The sequence below is a fragment of the Raphanus sativus genome, chromosome 9, assembly GCF_000801105.2.
Source record: "Raphanus sativus cultivar WK10039 chromosome 9, ASM80110v3, whole genome shotgun sequence".
NCBI classification, from domain to species: Eukaryota; Viridiplantae; Streptophyta; class Magnoliopsida; order Brassicales; family Brassicaceae; genus Raphanus; species Raphanus sativus.
In genome coordinates, this window is record NC_079519.1 from 16,205,099 (window position 1) to 16,224,865 (window position 19,767).

A 19,767-nucleotide genomic window follows, 5' to 3' on the forward strand; every position below is an offset into this window, starting at 1 on the left:
GTCATATAGGCTCGGATTCAGCGCCTCAAACAACGAAGCTGAATATGAAGCACTAATCGCAGGGTTGAAACTCGCCCTAAGCCTCGGAATTCGAGAGCTAAACGCTTATAGTGATTCACAGCTAGTAGCTTGCCAGTTTCACGGAGAGTATGAAACGAGGAACGAAAGAATGGGGGCATATCTCGAAGTCGTCCAGAACCTCACCAGGCAGTTCGACAAATTCGAGCTAACAAGAATCCCACGAGGAGAGAACTCCTCAGCAGATGCGTTGGCTGCTTTAGCTTCCACGTCAGACCCCCTCGTAAAACGGATCATACCCGTAGAAGGAATCGAAAAACCAAGCATCGACATAGCTACTAAAGCCGAGATAGACGGCAAGCTAACAGAGCAACCTGAAGGTACCTGCCCTGAAACGGTAGCTACCCAAGTTCTCACAACATTTTGGTTCCCAAAAACCAGAATACGTAGCTCTAAAAAGCATACCTCCGGGAACACAATCCAGAACACGGAAGGTATTCCCCGAAATTCAGACTCCTTGGAGCCTGATCTCACGAATACCCCCGGGGGCACCAACTCGGACCCACTCATCTGCAGAGTTAAAACCAGGAGCCGTTCAGCCCTCCAAAATTCATCTGGGGGCACCATCCAGACCCCGGACAATAATGAAGGAATTGGAGGTATTCCTCGGAATTCAGACTCCCTGGAGCCCAACCCTACAAATACCTCCGGGGGCACCACGACACCAGGTCCCGAACAGGAACCTCCTTCGTCTCTTCATAACAAAGTTGTAGGGAGAGAGGATTGGAGAATTCCAATCACGCAATACATCCTGGAAGGAAAGACCCCACCCAATAAATGGGAGGCTCGGAAGCTCAAAGCATTAAGCGCGAGATACTGCGTAATCGAGTCTATCCTCCACAAACGAAGCGTTTCCGGACCTAACCTAAAATGCGTCCATGGCCTCATTGCTATGAGACTCATGAAGGAAATGCACGACGGCTCCTGCGGGAACCACTCTGGAGGAAGAGCTCTAGCCATCAGAATCAAAAGACAAGGATATTTCTGGCCTACCATTATTGCAGACTGTGAGGCCTATTCCTCTTCATGCGACAAGTGCCAGAGGCATGCACCGATTATACATCAACCTGCGGAAAAGTTGTCCAACATATCCGCCCCTTACCCATTTATGAGATGGTCCATGGACATCGTAGGACCACTAGTAGCGTCAGGAAGTGGAAAGAAGAAGCTACGCTTCCTCTTAGTCCTAACAGACTACTTCACGAAATGGATAGAGGCTGAAGCTTTCCAGCAGGTAACCAGAGTCGAGGTCGAACGATTTGTGTGGAAAGAAATCGTGTGTAGACACGGCGTCCGATATGAAATCGTAACTGACAATGGAGGACAGTTCATATCCCACGACTTCAAAATATTTTGTGACAAGTGGAATATCCGCCTGACCTTCTCAACACCTCGACGACCTCAAGGAAACGGCCAGGCGGAGGCTGCTAATAAATCAGTATTAGCAAACCTCAAGAAACGCCTCGGAACCCAGAAGGAACTCTGGTCAGAAAAATTACCTGAAGTACTTTGGGCATGTCGAACCACCCCACGAAAGGCTACAGAAGAAACCCCTTTCTCCTTAGCCTACGGGATGGAAGCTGTCGTCCCAGCCGAAACCATTGCTCATAGCCTCCGCCGGGAACTCTGTACATCCGACCCCGCAGCTAATGATCAGCTCCTAACAGACAGCCTCGATCTAATCGAGGAAAGACGGGACCGAGCTCTGATTCGCATTCAGAACTATCAGCAAGCAATGGCACGACAGTACAATTCCAAAGTCAGGCCCCGACAGTTCGCTGTAGGTGACCTAGTACTTAGGAAGGTTTTCGAAGGAACCAAGGAACCAGATGCTGGAAAGTTAGGAACCAACTGGGAAGGTCCTTATCAGATCATCCATGTGGTACGACCTGGCGTTTACAAGCTCCGAAAGGTGCGAACCGGGGTACCTGAATTCAGATCGTGGAACGCCACGAATCTTAAGAGATATTATCATTAGGTACCTAAAACTCCTGAACTACGTTAGGCTTGATCCCTTGACTGGGTACGTAGGCAACTCCGTCATGAGTGCAGCCCCAACCTCATTTCAACACTTTGTTCACCACAACCAGAGGGGACATCTGTCTGATTAAAATCACATAGCTCAAGCAGCAAGTGTATGATAATTATAATACAGCAATTGTATGATTACTATGATAACCATGTATCCAATTACCAATAAAGCAATTATTCTCGATGTCTCAATTCTTTAACGACACAGGTCCCTGCAAACACGGACCTAGGGCCCTAAGAACCCTTCGGATCAGCTCAGGTCGCTATGAACCTGGACCTAAGGTCTTCAAATCCTTAATAATCTTGAAGGTCTTGAAATCCTTCAAACAAAGTCAAAACTTGATAAACTAACCTAAGGTCTTAAAAATCCTTAGGAACCACTAAAGGTCTTGAAATCCTTCAAACAACGTCAGGTCCCAACGAATCCGGACCTAAAGACTTTAAATCCTTATCAAATCTCAAAGGTCTTAAAATCCTTATCAAGTCTCAAAGGTCTTGAAATCCTTAAATACAAAGGTCTTAAAATCCTTATCAAACCTCGAAAGGTCTTAAAATCCTAAGCAAGTCCAATGGGTCTTAAAATCCCGTGAACAAATTCAGGTTCCCAAGAACCCCCCACCTAAGGTGTCTAAGTTAAACTTAGGTTCCTAAAAACCTTAAGCTAATCTCGATATTCCAAGAATTCCTCTTAAGGAACTAAAAAACGATCCAAGTCTCCGAGACTTATCACGAAATCAGGGATCTAATTCGGAGGATTCACTAAACCTCTTAATTAGTAACCAAAGCATTCCCTATCAAAACTCTTAATCAAATTTGAGTTCATAAAAATGACTAAGTCAAATCGAAAAACTTGAAACGAAACTGAAAGCCAAGTTCCGATAGATAAGAGGTTTAAAGGCCTCCTCAGGCCGACGAAGGTTCAAAAAACATCTTAACAAAAGCAAAGGTTTAAAGGCCTCCTCAGGCCATAAGTCTTAAAAACAAAAGAGACAGAAGCCCATTGGGCAGAAATTTTGAAACATAAAGAGCATCGGCTCTTAACCTTCCTCGGATCCAGGATCAGCTTCATCATCCTTGTTCTTCTCGATAGGACCACCCTCCTTGGCAGAAGCCTCCACTTCAGCATCCTGGTCGACACCTCCTAGGGTCGTCTCAACTGGGACTAGATCAGGAGACATCGAACCCAAGTTAGAACCGTATTCTCCAGAAAACGCCGGATTAAACATATTAATCTCAAAAGTAACTGAGCTTTCGGAGAATTGTGGAATGGGGAGCTTGCTGACTGAGAAATCGGAAACTTGAGCTTTCTCGTACGCAGCAGCAGCCTCCGGGACCAAAACCATCAAACGGTGATACTCCTCTTCAGCATTCTCAATCTCCTTAGACAACAAATCCTTCAGAAGTTCGGTGTTCGCCTGAAGCTCCTGAGCATAGATCAGGGCATCAGTCTCATCCTTCTTCTTGACAAACTTCTCCTTCACAGAGGTCAGGATCTTGTTGTAGGCATCGGCTACCTCCTTCTTACCTTTCCTAACAGCAAGCTTAACTTCAGCTTCTTTGTTCCTTTGACTAACCTGGGATGAGGCGATCATCTCTTGAACCTGACGCTCAGCTATCCTGCGAGCAGCATCTAACTCATTGATCTTCCTGTTCTTCACCCGAATATCGATAGCCTGACTTTCGAGTTTCCCCTGATGAGTGTCAGCCTTTAAACCGAGCCTCCCGACTTCAGCTTCAAGCTCAGAAACCCGAGCACGAGCTAGGTCGAGCTCCATCTTAGTAGTCTTGAATAACTCAGTAGCCTGAGCTAAATCCCCAGCACTGGGAGCACCGTTCACGGTCTCCTCGAACCTCAGCTGAGCTCTGTTGATGGCTCCAGCTAACTAAAAAAAAAAAGAACTAAAAATTCAGAAAATATCAACTCAGAAGCAAACCAAAAAGGAAAACAAGAGTACGTACCTGACCCATGTGGTGAGCTATCTCAACGTATTCTTCCTTGTTGGTTAGACCATTGATTGAAGGCATGGAACATCCGACCATCTTCATATGCCTCATGATGGTTGCCAAACCCCAAGGGTCATCCAAGATCGATCCTGGTTTAGAATGGGTAAAGTTCCAGCCAACGGTCCCTCCCCGCGAAGACGAGGAGGAAGACCTGGCGGGCCTATCTCCCAAATCAGTCCGAGACCTCTTGTTTCTCGGAGGTTCGACCTCAGAGGGATCTCCAGCAGCTTGGGGGTTAACATTAACCGGCGGAATCTCGAGACGAGGAACAACATCTTGAGCTCTGGTTTCGACTAGGATAACATCCCCGACAGGAACAGAGGATCCATCGTCAAGGACCTCCTTCAGCGAGCTAAGGAAGGCTCCTCCTTGGGTCTTGTCGCTGCCTCGCGAAGCGCTGGCAGCTGCAGCAGGTTTGCTCCTTGAACGGAAAGAAGGCCTCATCTTGGGAGCTTGAGTCTTTTCAGTTTCGGAAGTACTAGCTCCAGTCGAAAGATCTACCACGAAAGGACCTTCAGAAACTAAACAAAGGAAAGCTTTTTAGCTATCTCTAAAAGCAAATCTAGAAATAAAAAAAAAAGATAAGCGAAATCCGAAAAATACCTTCTAAATCTTCAGATGGAATTGGGTCAGGGAACCTGGCGTTATATTGCTCCGGGAACCTAGCAGATCCAATGCGAGAAATGGTAAAAGACGCCCAAGTATTGGGACTTTGATACAGTTTCCGAAAAAGAGCTCTAGACAGCTTATCAGTAAGCTTGGGAGGATCCTCGATATCTGCAAAAGAAACCAAGAGTTCAGCAAACAACAATAATCCGATATGAGCAAAGCACGTTCCTAAAACTCCTAACCAGTTATATCGGACCAAGTAATCGAGAGAGCACGACCCACAGGAACTGTTGAGGGGTCGATCTTGACGTAGAAATATTTCTTCCTCCAATCATCATCACTACCGGAGGACTTAAAAAGACCGAGCCTAGGACGACAAGGAAGGTAGTACGTACCGCTGCCACCATCCTTACTAGAGCTCTCCTTGATCGTATAAAGACTCATCAACTCGGTTAGCCCAACAGCGACCCCTTCTTCCTTGGCCCTGGTGATGAAACCATTTATCACCCGGATAACAGAGGGACAGAGCTGAGAGAGGGCCAGCTGGTAATGGTCAAGAAGATCTAACAAAAGGTCTGGGAGCGGAAACCGGAGGTGGCATTTAGAGATATATTTCTCATGAATGCAAAACCAACCCTCCGGGGCGGTTTCAGGGGTTTCGTCGGAGGAACAAACCCTGGCCAACTCCTTTTGACCGTAAGCTTGAACCATGAGGTTAACAACCTCTTGGATCTTCAATGAAGAAGGCGAGTGAGGTCCCACAGGGGCACTCCCACCAGAAGCATCCTTCTTCTTCACCCGCTTGGAGACCCTTCCTGCAATTGAGTCTTTGGCTTCTTTCTTATCTCTTTTCATTTTCTCACCGATCTCCTGTTTAACTTTCATTAAACTCTTACCGGAGGTAGAAATTCCGGTCTCGCCGGAACCTTCTTTCGGAGGATCCATTAAAGAGAGAGGTAAGGAGAATCGAAAGGGAAAGGGTGGAACAAGCTAACTAGATCTCTTAGGAACTGAGAATTCTAAGAACTTCGCAAAGGATTAATGGTGAATCGAAGGATGAAAGTAAAAAGAAAAACAAACGCAGTAAAATAAAGGAGTGGAGGAGGAATTACCTTGAAAACCGAGTGGAGGCGTGGAGAATATGGACAGCGGCAGTTAATGCTAGCTACTTTATATCCTGTCAAGTCTCGATAATCGGAGCGAATATTTCAAAAAAACTCTTTCATCCGAGCCGGTGATTTCATCAAAAGAAATCTAAACCGTCAATTCAAGCGAATCATATCTTCGTTGAATATAGATGGTAATCATGATCTCAACAAAAAAATCTAGGTTGGGCGGCTAAGTCTAGCTCCCGAGAATAATGAAACCTAATCTCGAGAGCTGGGGGCAACTGTTGGGCCCAAATATGGCCCGATAGCTGAACAACAAATGATAAAGAGCAATAACGGGCCATGACAGGCCCATTACGAATTCAATCTTTGAGAAGAGCTAAGCTGGAGCCGGAGGCTGATAGCTAAAGACTTTAACCAAAAGAGGTCACGGTGAAGAGGAAGCTCACACCATAACGGAAGGAGCGCAGGACCCGGTCAAAGGAAGCTGTTGCGGATTCCTCAATAAACGGAGAAGATCTCGGAAACCAGTTGGCTATGATCAAGCGGGACCTGAGGCTATTTAAAGAGAAAGGAATTCAAGAAGAAGGGGATCCTAATTTTTATTCATTTTATCACGATTATTCATATCAATTCTAAGGCATTTTTGCTATCTTTGTAATCGTCACGAGAAACATCTTTGTAAACATATTCTTTACCCAAAATCATCAATAAAATCATTAATTCATCTTTTAAGTTCTTACGGGATTCAGCCCACGATTATCTTTCCCTAATCTTTTTCTAAACTATAACCTGACCTAAAATCAGGAGGTGAGTTTAATCCCTCACAGTTCTCGGGATCCATCATGATTTGGTTGTATCCTGAGAAGGCGTCCATGAAGGATAGGAGTCGATGGCCAGCTATTGCTTCGACCAGGCGGTCGATGTGAGGTAACGGGAAGCTGTCTTTAGGACAAGCCTTGTTTAGGTCGGTGAAGTCTACACAGATTCTCCATTTCCCGTTTTTCTTCTTTACAACTACCGGGTTAGCTAACCAGTCAGGGTAGTGTACCTCTCGAATGGACCCAGCTTTCGTAAGTCAGTCAACTTTGTCGTTAACAGCTTGAGCCTTTTCGAGGCCCAGCTTGCGACGCTTTTGTTTGATCGATTTGAAAGTGGGGTCTACTTTTAATTTATGGGTGGTGACGCTCGGATCTATGCCTTTCATGTCATTGGTGGACCATGCAAAGGTTTTTACATTGCTTTTCAGGAAGTCAATGAGCTCCTTTTTTGTCTCAAGAGGTAGCTCAGATCTGATGCTCACAATCCTTTCAGGATTTGAGTCGTCAATGCAAACTTTTTCGGTGAGGTTCTTAGGGGGACCTTGAATATTTTGTTGCATTTCGCAACCCTCCTGGATCTGTAATTGCTATTGGGGGGACTTTTTGAGGATTTCGAATCCTCCCAAGTAGCAGATCCTGGATATATTCTGGCTACCGTGTAAGGTAGTTATTCCTTCAGGTGTTGGGAATTTCACTCATTGATGATAAGTCGAGGCTACTGCCTTCATTTTGTGGATCCAAGGTCTTCCCAAGATCGCATGGAACGGGGAAGGTCTGTCGATGACTACTAAGTTGGTCATTTTCATTACTCCGCCAGCTATGATTGGGAGCTTGATAGTCCCCAATGACGTAGCTGTCTCTCCGGAGAAGCCTACGAGGGTAGCTTTTTGGCCAATAATTTTGTAGTCGTCTATTTCCATCCCTTTTAGGGTGTTGTAGAAAATAAGGTCAACAGAGCTTCCTGTGTCTATCATGAGTTTAGGGACCTCGTATCCTGCGATGTTCAGGGTGACAATCAGCGCGTCATCATGAGGACTGTAAAGGTTTGAGGTCTCGCTTTCCTTGAAAGAAATCTTAGTATTGGACTCGGGGTTAGGAGGCTTAGGTCCAGTGTTAGACACAGCCTTCCGTACGTGATTCTTAATGGAGTTGACGGAGTCTTGACATATATCTGATCCTCTAAGGATACAGCCCACCCTTGAGTCGGGGCTCGATCGAGGGGACGGTTTGCTCAAGAGAGCTTCGACTTGTAAACTTTTTCCTTGGGGGAATTTTCCAAGAATCATATCGACTCTTTTCTTGGGAGCTGGAGGTGGCGAATCGGTCTCCTTCACAGGTGACCTCTCGCGCTTTGGAGAGGTGTCTCTGGGACCTCTTTTATGATAAGGTGGTGGCTTTTTAAGGTCCACTCCCTTTATTTCTCCGGCTGCGAATTTAGCTGCCAGTTGTCGTTGGAGGTCCCAACATTCCTCAGTTGAGTGTCCTTCTCGATCATGATAAGAGCAATGTTTGTTTTTATCAAAGCCTTTTGACCAGGGAGTTTTGTTTGCTGCGGCGACAGGTTTCTCTTCCTTGTCCTCCTCGATTGCATAGGAATGTTCACCCTGAGTTTGATTGTTTCGGAGGTTCCCCCTTTTATGAGGTCCCTTTGCCTCAGAGGATTCACCTTTCGAGTGATTCTGAGGTTTCTTGTGGAGTTTATCCAGTGCAGCTGTCTCCTCCTCCAAAGTAATGTATCTGGTGGCTTTATGAAGAGCATCATCGATAGTTGGAGGAGTATTGAGTGTTAGCTCCGACCAGAACTTCGATTTATAGAACAGTCCTCTCTTAAGAGCCTCGATGGCGACTAGGTCGTTGGGATTCGAGAGCTTAGTTCTTACTGCCCTGAATTTCTCGATGTAGACTCGTAGTGAGTCCCCCATTCCTTGTCTGACCTTCCAAAGGTCGGCCTCAGAGGCTTGCTTCAGAATATGGGTCGAGTACTGCTTCATGAAGGCACTAGTTAACTGATTGAAACTATCTATCGAGGCTGGTTCGAGACCAGAGAACCACTCAAGGGCTGTTCCAACCAAGTTTTCGGCGAATGTCCTGCAGTAACCTGCTTCACATTCTTCCTGTGTAAAATGGGCTTTCACGATAGCCAATCGGAAAGCTCTCAAATAGGCCTTTGGGTCAGAGGTCCCATCATACTCGGGAATTCTGATTTTTCGGGTATCTCTTATGTAGGAGCTGGCAATTCTGTCAGTGAATGGAGTTCCACGGGTTTCCTCGATCAAGCTATCGATTTCGGGAGCTGAGCTCGTAGCTTTATGGACTTGAGCTCCCAATTTTTGGAGAGCTGCGTGAGTTCGTTCCATGTATCTACGGATAGCTTCAGGTCCCTCTAAGGGAAGGACATTTGGGTCGTTAGTAGGTACCCGACGGGCAGGTTCCTGACGGAATCGTGTTGGCTCATCCTCCCATGCAGTTGGTGGGCTAAGTCGCTCACTAGCTCTTGGGTTATCGGAGTCTATCCTTTGATACCCGTCCCCATTCGGGGTTGGGCTTCTGGTTTGATAAACCGAAGCTGATGTTCTGCCCCCAGATGGGAAGGATACTCCTGCTCCGGACCTAAAATCAGGCGGCGGAGGAGGTAAGCGAATGCTCTGGTCAGCGACCTGACTGGGTGTGGAACTGGTTGTCGCTACGTTACTTCCCATAGCACTGGTGATAGGAGGATTAAACACGGGAGCTGTCCCAGTATGAGGTGTCTGGAAAGCAGATCCCCGTCCTTCCAGAGCAGCGCTATCAGGAGAAAAGTCTAAACGTCCTCGGGGGAATGAGGGATCGGTCAATCGATCTCGGAAGGTAACCCCCGGAGCTTGAAGTTGCGGTGGTTGGGTTGTTGTGTTTAGAGATCTAGTTATCTCTTCGAATCGTTGCTGACGAACAGCTAGATGATGCATCGTACGCTCACTTTCCTGAGCTTTGTCTACTAATTGCATCCTCATCTGACGAATCTCAGAGAGCTGAGCCTCCGTTTGATTAGGATTGGCTTGCTGCTGAGGATTCTCGGTGACTGGAAGCCCGGGGGCGGTTCCACTTGATGATCTCGGGTTAGTAGCTCTGGTTGCAGTCTGGCTCGTTCGAGCGCTAGCCCGAGGTTGTTGCCCAGATCGACGGTCGCCACGTCGAGGCTCCGTGGTTACGAGACTAGAGCCTCCATCGTTCGGTGAGCCATCGCTCTGAATCGGGAGGTTAAGGTCAGACGGATTTGTTGTCTGATCGGTAGGATTCATCCTCAAGTTAGGGTAAGGGATTCGATTGTTTCTTCCCCACAGACGGCGCCAATTGTGAGGGATTATAGTTTAGAAAAGGATTAGGGAAAGATAATCGTGGGCTGAATCCTGTAAGAACTTGTTGAATGAACTTCGATTTGTATTAATGATATTCGGTAAAAGAACGTTTACAAGAGATGATCTTCGATGAATACAAAGATTATAAGAATGTTACAATAATAAGAATGTTTTCAGAGTATCGAGTGGAATATGGGTTGAATAGATCTTCTTTCTTGATTCACTTTCTCTTTAAATAGCCTCAGGTCCCGCTTGATCGTCACCAACTGGTTCCCGAGATCCTCTCCGTTTATTGAGGAATCCGCAACAGCTTCCTTTGACCGGGTCTTGCGCTCCTTCTGTTATGGTGTGAGCTTCCTCTTCACCGTGACCTCTTTGGTTAAAGTCCTTAGCTCTCAGCCTCCGGCTCCAGCTTAGCTCCTTTCAAAGATTGAATTCGTGATGGGCCTGTCGTGGCCCGTTATCGTCTTTTGTTATTCATTACTCAGCTATCGGGCCATATTCAGGCCCAACAATACCTCTGTAAAAAGTGCTTAGCAGCTTCACTTCATTGAATCCATGATGTGGACAATCTCGCTGGAAGAACTTAAATCTGATCCACGCGTCTTTAAAAGTCTCACCAGGCTTTTGCGCGAAAGTGGCGATTTTGCTCCTTAAGTCTTCAGCATGTGCCTCATCAAAGAAATTACGCAGGAAGGCATTTTTGATGTCGGCCCAGGATGTCAGTGATCCTGTAGGTAGCTGCTTGAGCCAGTGTGAAGCTTCTCCAATCAGTGAGTATTTGAAGAGCTTGCAGAGTAGGTAGTCCTCGGGGACTCCATCCATGCGAATAGCAGCTATAAGATCCTCGAACCTCTCCAAATGGTCCATAGGATGCTCATGTGATAACCCAGAGTAAGGTATATGTGACACGAGAGAGTAGTACTGAGGCTTGAGCTCGAAGTTTGGCTTTTGAATCTCTGGAAGTCGAATAGCTGATATGTTGGTGTAGTACTCATCAGGACGATTGTATTCTGCCAACGATCATGTTTGAGCTTCTTCCGTAGCCTCATCTTTTTGGTCAGGGATTATGTTTCCCTGTGCATCTAGATTCTGACCTGTTGCATTACGCAGATGACCATCCTGGTCGTACAGGTTTCCATTATCGCCCTGCGTGAGAATAACAATCGCAACCATGCCTCGCGGGTTAGTATCGATCGATGTACGGTGGGTAATGTCGAACGATGTGGAGCGGTGAAGGGTATCGGTCGACGGTGGTGTCTGAGTATCGGTCGACGGTTGAACGTGAATATCAGTTGACGGTACTGCGGTTCTGTCGATCGATGCGGAGCGTAGGTCTTTGCGGATTGAACGTTCCAAGTGTGCAGGATCTTCTGAGAATAGTAGTTGATTTCACTTATTGCTTCTGGTACTGTTGGGCACGTACCTGAAAAGACAAGAAATTTTTAATCAGAAAGGGGTAAAAGAAAAAGAAAAACTAAAATTGATAAAATTAAATCTAATGGCGATCAAAACTCCCCAGCAACGGCGCCAAATTTGATACTGCTCAAATTACCTTATAGAGCTTACTCTTTCAAATAAGAGTTTCAGCTGTAGTACTTAGGGATCGGATCAGGAGGAGCTAGGGAACCAATTAAATCTAATCAATTAATCAATCATAGGTGAAGTTGGTTATTATGATGAAATGTAAATGAGAATCCTAAAGTGAGTAAGGTAGTTGCTCTAACTAACAATATGATGGTTGTTTAAGTGATAATGAAGAGTGCTAGACTTAGGGCTTTTATTCATGAATGGAGAATATAATATTTATAAATGCCTAATAAGTTGCTTGCATGATTTTAAAGAACTCAGCCGCTTAACACTCAGTAATGTCTCACTGGTTAAATAACTAGATCTCTGATCTCAACTTTCGTCTGTTGACCAGAAAAAAGAGTCGATTGATATCCTTTAGAGATATCGAGCGATACACCTTTTGCAGCGCCGATCGATTGTCCAGTTGGGATATCGATCGACGGCTTCTAGAAATGCCTAGGCGCGAGCCGATGATGAACACTGATTCTCAAGAAAGGCGGTTAGCTCTTCTCCAAGGAGACAACTAGTTCAAACATATAATTCAAGATATAAGGATCCTAGTGATCTATGCTCTAGTTAGCTACTCTAGAACAAGCATAGGGTGCAATCTATTTGATGAATATCACAACTTAGCAAATATAGTTTGGGCTAATCCCACAAACCTATTTCAACCCTAGATCTAACAAGTAGACTACTCAGACAAAGCTAAGCAATTCATCACACAAGATAGGTAAAAGAATTGCATTAGATAGAGAATAGAAAACAAATGGAGTTCAATCACAAATCTCTCAATGATCTCTCCAATCTCTCAAAACATATAAAACTCTAGCTTTCTCTCACACTCTCTACTTTTCTCTCTGGTTGCAAAAGCTTGCTTGCTAAAAGCTTGCCGTCAAAAACACTTAGCAGGGTATTTAAGCATTTCCATTAGGTTCAAAACTCGTCAGAGGCAATCTCGTAATCTGGTGAAGTCTTGGTGAAGTAGTCGGCTAAACCATTTCGTCCTCGATATCGATCGACAACACTGGATGTGTATCGATCGATTATAATCTTCTAGTACGCGGATCTTCTCAGCTACATCGATCGACAAGTCTGGATGAGTATCGATTGATTCTTATCTGAATGTTGACTTCCGACTTGGTCTTGAATGGTCAACTCGGGTGTATTATCTCTTGTACTCCAAAATGCTCCAAAAGCATCACTTTATCACGAAACGCTCCTGGACCTGAAAACATACCTAACAGGCTAGAAAACACATTAGTTATAAATAAAAATAGTATTATACCATGGTAGAAAATGGGTGAAATCCATGGTATATCACTCTCCAAGATAAAAGTCTTCTTCTCTAAGCTTTGCTTCTCTCTCTTTAGTAAAGCCTTGGTGACTAACTTGTGTCGTCCTACTTGCTTGCTTTCCTCTCCCTGAGTGCCTCCATTTTAAATGGTACAAAAACTTTAATAATATGGCCTAACAGGCGGCCAAGGTGTATGGTGCAAATATGATAACTTTTGAGTAAAACTTGTAATTCTTCTAATGTTCATTAATCGTGAGTGGCTCTGCATCGACCGATATGGCGAATGGAAAATCGATCGACGCGAGTGGTTCTCTGTCGATCGATACTGGTGTTAAAACATCCGTCAACGCTCTCTTCAGTAATCAGCTCCGCGAGGGTGTAATACAATATCTCTCAAAAAGGTTCCAAATTGCTCCATAATCATCACTTTACTCCAATGGGTACCTAAACCTGTACTATCTGTAAAAGAACTACGAAATGCATATAAATCCTTTGAAAACATATATAACTTATAGGTAAAATATGGTAAAATATATAGCATATCAACTCCCCCAGACTTATCCTTTTGCTTGTCCTCAAGCAAAACATAGGACAAATCTGAAAAGGATTTTTTAAAAACAGTGGGGACTCACATAATTTAAAAGCACTACACTACAAGAAATTTGCACATTCTTAGCACACGATTAACGCTATAGTAGAGCTTTCATAGCGAGACAGCTAACGCTATGTCATCGGCAGCCATCATAGGTACCCCCTCTACGATAGAATTTATTTTTGACGCCGTGTTATGTTCAGATACGATGGCAATAAATAAACGCGGTCATTAACGTTATTATAACATGACATTTTAATTATAAAAAAGTTTTACTATCCTTACAATGTGCTATTATAGGTTCTCTACGATAACTGGTTTCTACTGTTATATTACGATCCATATTGTTTGCTATTATAGGTGCTCTACAATGGCTGCTTTATAATGCTATATTAAATTTTGCTATGATTTATAATGTGTTATGATAGTCTATTTCGTAGGTAATCTGTAACGCTATGCTAGTGGATAATAACAATTCTTTTTTGCTATTGTTGATTTGTTTCGTGAGGTATGTTAGTCTAGTTTTTATCTTTCGACCATTTTGGTTTTTAGAAATGAAAACTCAGTAAGAAACCAACATTCTTCATAACATCCAAGCATTCATAAAACAATACATAAGTCTTAAGCATTCATAAAACATAAAGCAAAGTCTTAAGAAACTAGCTAATTATAAGTTCATTAGCCTAGTCTAAAACTAGCTAATTCAGGACCATAGTTCTTCATTCCCTCCTTGCTGCAACAAATCAAAAAACTCCCATCAGTTTAGCAATTGCATATGAAAGTTTCAAATAAGAAAGTAGAACACTTACATGTGCATCTTAATAGATGACTAATTTATCAATTGGCCACTCAATTGACGAACCATGTGCATCTTTCATCGATTCTATTTCATCAGACTTCCTCCATATGTTGGCATCATCATCAATCACTGCATCTACCCACACTCTAGCTGCATTAGGACCCAATCGAACAAAGTGAACCATTTGATTTGGGTCTGTTGAATGCACACGCCCTTCGGCAACAACCAGTTTCCTTCCACCAATGTCCATCAATTTGCACTTCTGGTTCACTTGTATAGCTTCAGATCCTTGATTTTGCTGGAACAATGTCCATCAACAATGTTACCCATGAAAATCCAATTCATACTCATACAAATCCAATTCATACTCACACAGTAATTGTAACAATATGACTTTGATGTAAAGAAAAAAATGTTACCTGGCTTGATGCAGTAGGAAACTTCTCAGTATGAGCTTTCTGACCTGTTTGTACAGTTGTTGCAGTAGTAAGCTTAGAACTGAAAGATGGAGCTTTCTGACCTACTGATGATGCAGTGTTTCGTGTAGGAGATACTTTTCTTGTTCCTTCTGGTGGGTTTTCGAAGACAACTTTCCGAGCTGGCCAGGAAATAAACGACATTAAGCAGTCTTCAAGATACGCCACATCCGAAGTAGGCCTCCATAAAAACATATCAGGTTCAAGTATCACATCCAAAAGACTTTAACACCTTTTGGTCCGAGGGGAATTCCATTAACCAATGCTTTTGGTTCAGTAGTTTGCCAATGTCCTTCACCAACAACTACACTATCATCGGATAAATCTAGTAGTCGGCACTTGTTGAGAGAATTTGCTCTTGAGCCCTGTCACAGACATAGAATAATATGAGGGCAAATCAGTTTTCTTAGTTCTCAACTTAACTTGTAAGACAACATGAAATCGAAATTTACCAGTGGTGCAATTTCTTCTGGTTGGAGGCCCTGACCTAGTTCCACACATTTATTCTTAGGCCATGCAATAATACGGCCAACAGCCTCCTTAATGGTGCACATGTTTCTCGCAGGTCTCCAGAGGTAAGCTTCTGGTTCAGTAGCAGATTCAACAAAGACTTTAAAATCCGTAGGGCCTAAGCGACTGTCATTCACAATATCATCTGGCTCAGAAGAGAGAATAGACCCCTCAGCAACGTTTCCATCTTCATCAGCCCAATCAATAATAAGACACCCTTTCATTGTTTTTTTGTTCACACTCTGTAACATAGTCATGAGTTAAAATATGACATTGCAAAATTGTAAACAAATAATTGATCTACTATTACTGACTTACTCTAGCAGCTGAGTTTTCACCCACTTCATATTCATCTCCGACCTGGTTTTCACTTTGGCAAGTTCAACTTGTAACTGAGCCACCGTTTCCTTCAGTTCATTTTGCTTCTCTTGCATCTTAGACAAAGTCTTGGTCTTCACTTGGAAGCAAGCTAATTTTGTCTTACTCATATTTCTGCCCATTACTCTCATACAACCAGGATTATCAGGACCTAACAGTTGGACTAGTGTATCCTCATCTTTATCTTTATCTTTAACAAGCTCAGCTGCCTTTTGCTTCACATCAGATAACAAAGGAATAACAAATGGAGCTTCAGATAACTCCCAACCAAAATGACAACATAAACTCACATTAGAAAATAAACTCACAATCTTATCAGCCGCATTTGTATTGATAGGAGTTCTATCTTTTCTGGTACGCGACTTCACCCAGATTTTAAGCTTCGTCACTCCAGATGGGTTATCAGAACTATTTTTCTAAAGCCAACAGTAAGAAATATCGTATGTCTTAGTATACTCAACTAACCACGTCAAAGGAAAGAACAGGAACAAAGTATACTGACCATTTCTTCTACAAGTCTAACCATTCCCTTCCGACTGCAGGTGTGAGGAATTTGGCTACGTCTTCTCTCCTTGTAGCTATAACTCACAATCTATCATACGATTGTTAGTATGTTATACTTTCAACAAAATATCTTACTCAACTTAATAAGCATACCTTGAATTCTTGGCTAGTTTTCGGCTTCACAAATTTGCGCCATTCAACTGGAGAAACATTCTTAGGTCTGAGCTTCATCCTTTGTTGGTTATTATCAGCTTCATTAATTTGAGTGACTAGACGTGACTTGGATGATCTCCACAAGGCTCCCATCTGCTTAAGCAATGCATCCTTGTGGTAGTCATCGTCTATATCGAACCGCGCCTGCACTCACATAAGAGATCAATCAGATATATATAATTTTATTTCATCTCATTTATTCGTGCTAAGTGTATAGAAACTGTCACCTGGATCGACTTCCATAGCACTGTCTTCACTTCTTGTTTTTGTTTTTTTCCAACTTTCAAGTGTCACATGAACATGTTCTCTTACCAACGGACCTAGATACGAAGACAACTTCACTGAACCATCACCATAAGCTTCCTCCAAATAGTTGAAATCAACATGAACTCTGGTATTTGGATCTTTGGCTAGGTCTTTCATCCTTGTTGGTCCACGCTTTCTCTTAAGAGTGTTTCCAACAACCGCCTCTTGTTCTGTACATAATTCGAATTCACCTTGAGCCTCTTCGCCATTATGCTGCTCTTCTGCTTCAGGTTCATCTGTGACAGCTACATCTTCTTCATTGGGATGTGCTTGTTCTGCTTCAGCTGCTTGTGGTTGTATCGTACACACGAACTCAACCTTGTTATCTGCCTCTTTCGCTTTCTTTGTTGATTTTTTCTTTCCTTTCGTTCCCTTTGGAGGACCCATCCAGTTCACCTGAAAAAATATATTAGAAGACGAGTTAATACTATTACATATATTTCAAGAGCATACAACAATCAATCACACACAATCAAGCACACACAATCAAGCAAAAGTAATTAAGCACACACGAATTCAATATGCTTCACACATATATTCCTTCACAATCATTTCTGGCATATTCGGCATCATCATTGTCAACATCCATGTCAATATTTGTTGGCAGTGGCCCAATGTCTGCAGCTCCCTCGTGAACATCTTCCTTACTGTATCTTCTTGAAGGACCTCTCATGACAACATACCAATTGGATGACTCATTTTCCCTAGAGTAGAAGACTTGCTTTGCTTGTGAAGCTAGAATGTAGGGGTCAGCAGAGAAGGTGGCTTGACTATGATGCATGTTAACAAGTGTAAAGCCATCTTCAATCTTCACTCTATTACCTTTTACTGCCCACTGACTACGGAACAGAGGAACATAGAAGACATTATAGTCAATCAAGATGAGATCAGTAACTCTGCCGTAGTAAGCTACCAAATCAACCACTTGTGATTGTATCTTTAGCACTGGATCTACAAACTGTGGTAGCCTCATAGTAAACTCCAGAATTCTGACTCTTCCTATCAACTGAAACTATTTGAAACCTCTGCCCATTCACTATAAATCCTGAATATGATCTTTCAGAACACCGTGGTCCATAAGCTAACCACTTGAGTGTTTCCTCGTGTTCTTTAGAATCAAGAGGGACCTATAGAGTAAAAAAACAAGTATAAACATCTATACCATAGTACCATAAGTAAAGAACTGTGATTTCTCATGACGCACATGTTGTTTTAGCCAAGTTAGAAACTTCTTTGTATGCATATTCCATAAGAAAGATGCATCTCGCCAACATCTGTCATATGTGTCTTGTAAATACTGGAGATGCTCACTGAGGAAAAAAAATTGACTCATATCGTCAGTGATTTATTTAAACGTGCATATAAAGATCAATGAAAAGAAAATGTTACTTACTTTACATACAGTTCTACGAGAGCCAGATTTTGGATGATAGCAAGATGTGCTATTTTCTTCTCTGTTTCAGTGAGTGTAATAGAGGTGACAGAGGATATAGGACGCCCTCTAATATAGAGGTGTTCTCATACTCCATGTTTCTTTCAATTTTATCTTCTACATGTGTTGTCTTCTTCAGAAACTCACTGCAAAACCTGATACACTCCTCAGCTAAATATGACTCAGCGATGCACCCCTCTGGTCTTGCAATATTTCTGACGAAGTCTTTGAGGACTTTCATGTACCTAAACAAATGTGAGTAAATATATATTAGCTAATGAATACTAACAATGAAATAAGTGAATCAGACGATGTTAATACCTCTCAAATGGGTACATCCATCTAAAATGGACTGGTCCACCAAGTCGAGCTTCCCTTCCTAGATGCACCGTCAAATGAACCATGATATCGAAAAAGCTGGGAGGAAAAAATCTTTCGAACAAGCAGAGAGTCTCTACAATCTCTGCTTCCATAACCAAAAGCTGCTCCCTGTCGATCGCTCTCCGACACAACACATTGAAGAATGCGCAAAGCCTTGTAATTGCTAGCCTAGGTCCTTTAGGTAACAACCCTTTTAGAGCAATCGGAAGAAGCTGCTGCATTAACACATGATAGTCATGTAATTTCAGACCTGTGACTTTACAGTCATCTAGTGAAACACCTCTAGCAATATTGGAACAATATCCATCCGGGCCTTTGAAGTCAAATAGACGCCTGCAAAATACCTTCTTCTCTGTCTTGGATAATGACCACGGTGCTGGAGGAAGATATGTTCTCTTTCCCTGGATTTTAGGGTGCAAATCGTGCCTAATACCAAGATCCTCCAGATCTTTACGAGTAGGGAGACCATCCTTCGATTTCCCACAGTGCAAAAGTGTAGAAACTAAACTAGCTGCCACATTTCTCTCAACGTGCATAACATCTAAGTTGTGCCTCACCGGGAGTTCCTAATAATAACAGAAGCAAAAGATATTAGCCTCATCCCATTCTAAAAAAATACAAAGGAAATTAGTATCTTACCGCCCAATAACGTAGTTTGAAAAAGATTGATCTCTTTTTCCATCTAGATAACTCAGCCTCATCTACTTCTACATCTTCCTCTTCCTCTGATTCACTAGATAAACCCTCGGTATCAGATGCTATATCTGTACAAACCACTCTTTTCCTCTTACTTCCAGATCGTTTAACATTTCCAAACTCATTCTTGAAATTTCTCAGGTTTTGAGATATTTCACGACCAGTTAAAGTCCTTCCCCTTCTCCCTTCTTAAGCCTTTCCGTCGAACCACTTCTTCTTTACACGAAATCTATGAGCTGGTGGAAGACCCTTTCTGTGGCACATGTACACATGTTTCCTGCTAAACTTGAGCCACATACTATCAGTATTCTTCCCACATAAAGGACACCCCATTCTTCCCTTTACTTTGCATCTTGCAAGATTCCCATAAGCTGGGAAATCACTGATCGTCCAAAGCAGCATCGCCTTCAGAGTAAATGTTGATTGAGTCACTGCATCATACACTAACTCTCCAATGCTCCACAGATGGTTTAGATCCTCAATGAGGGGTTCTAAGTACACGTCTATACTATTACCAGGCTGTTGTGGACCGGGAATCAACAGTGAAAGCATGATGTTCTCCTTCTTCATGCATAAATCAGGAGGCAAGTTGTAGTTGACTAACAAAACTAGCCAGCAACTGTATAT

General features: G+C 43.1%; 1 protein-coding gene and 1 non-coding gene across 2 annotated transcripts; one reads left to right on the forward strand and one right to left on the reverse strand.

Annotated features, from left to right (window-relative positions):
* Positions 1-3,146: 3,146 nt before the first annotated feature.
* On the reverse strand, positions 3,147-5,667 carry LOC108820260 (uncharacterized protein At3g60930, chloroplastic-like). Its single transcript, XM_056994816.1, has 4 exons — positions 4,965-5,667; positions 4,717-4,890; positions 4,069-4,634; positions 3,147-3,992 (listed from the first exon to the last, which is right to left on the reverse strand). The coding sequence occupies exons 1-4, from the start codon at positions 5,665-5,667 to the stop codon at positions 3,147-3,149; spliced, it is 2,289 nt and encodes a 762-aa protein (XP_056850796.1).
* A 4,873-nt stretch (positions 5,668-10,540) lies between these two features.
* On the forward strand, positions 10,541-10,648 carry LOC130500509 (small nucleolar RNA R71). Its single transcript, XR_008939131.1, has one exon. It is a non-coding gene; the product is annotated as a small nucleolar RNA R71 (small nucleolar RNA).
* Positions 10,649-19,767: the final 9,119 nt, after the last annotated feature.

Coding starts and splice junctions, on each gene's coding strand:
- LOC108820260 (XM_056994816.1), bottom strand. CDS start 5,667: ATGGATCCTCCGAAAGAAGGTTCCGGCGAGACCGGAATTTCTACCTCC. Junction 4,891..4,964: donor TACTTGGTCCGATATAACTG/GTTAGGAGTTTT, acceptor TTTCTTTTGCAG/ATATCGAGGATCCTCCCAAG. Junction 4,635..4,716: donor TCCATCTGAAGATTTAGAAG/GTATTTTTCGGA, acceptor TCCTTTGTTTAG/TTTCTGAAGGTCCTTTCGTG.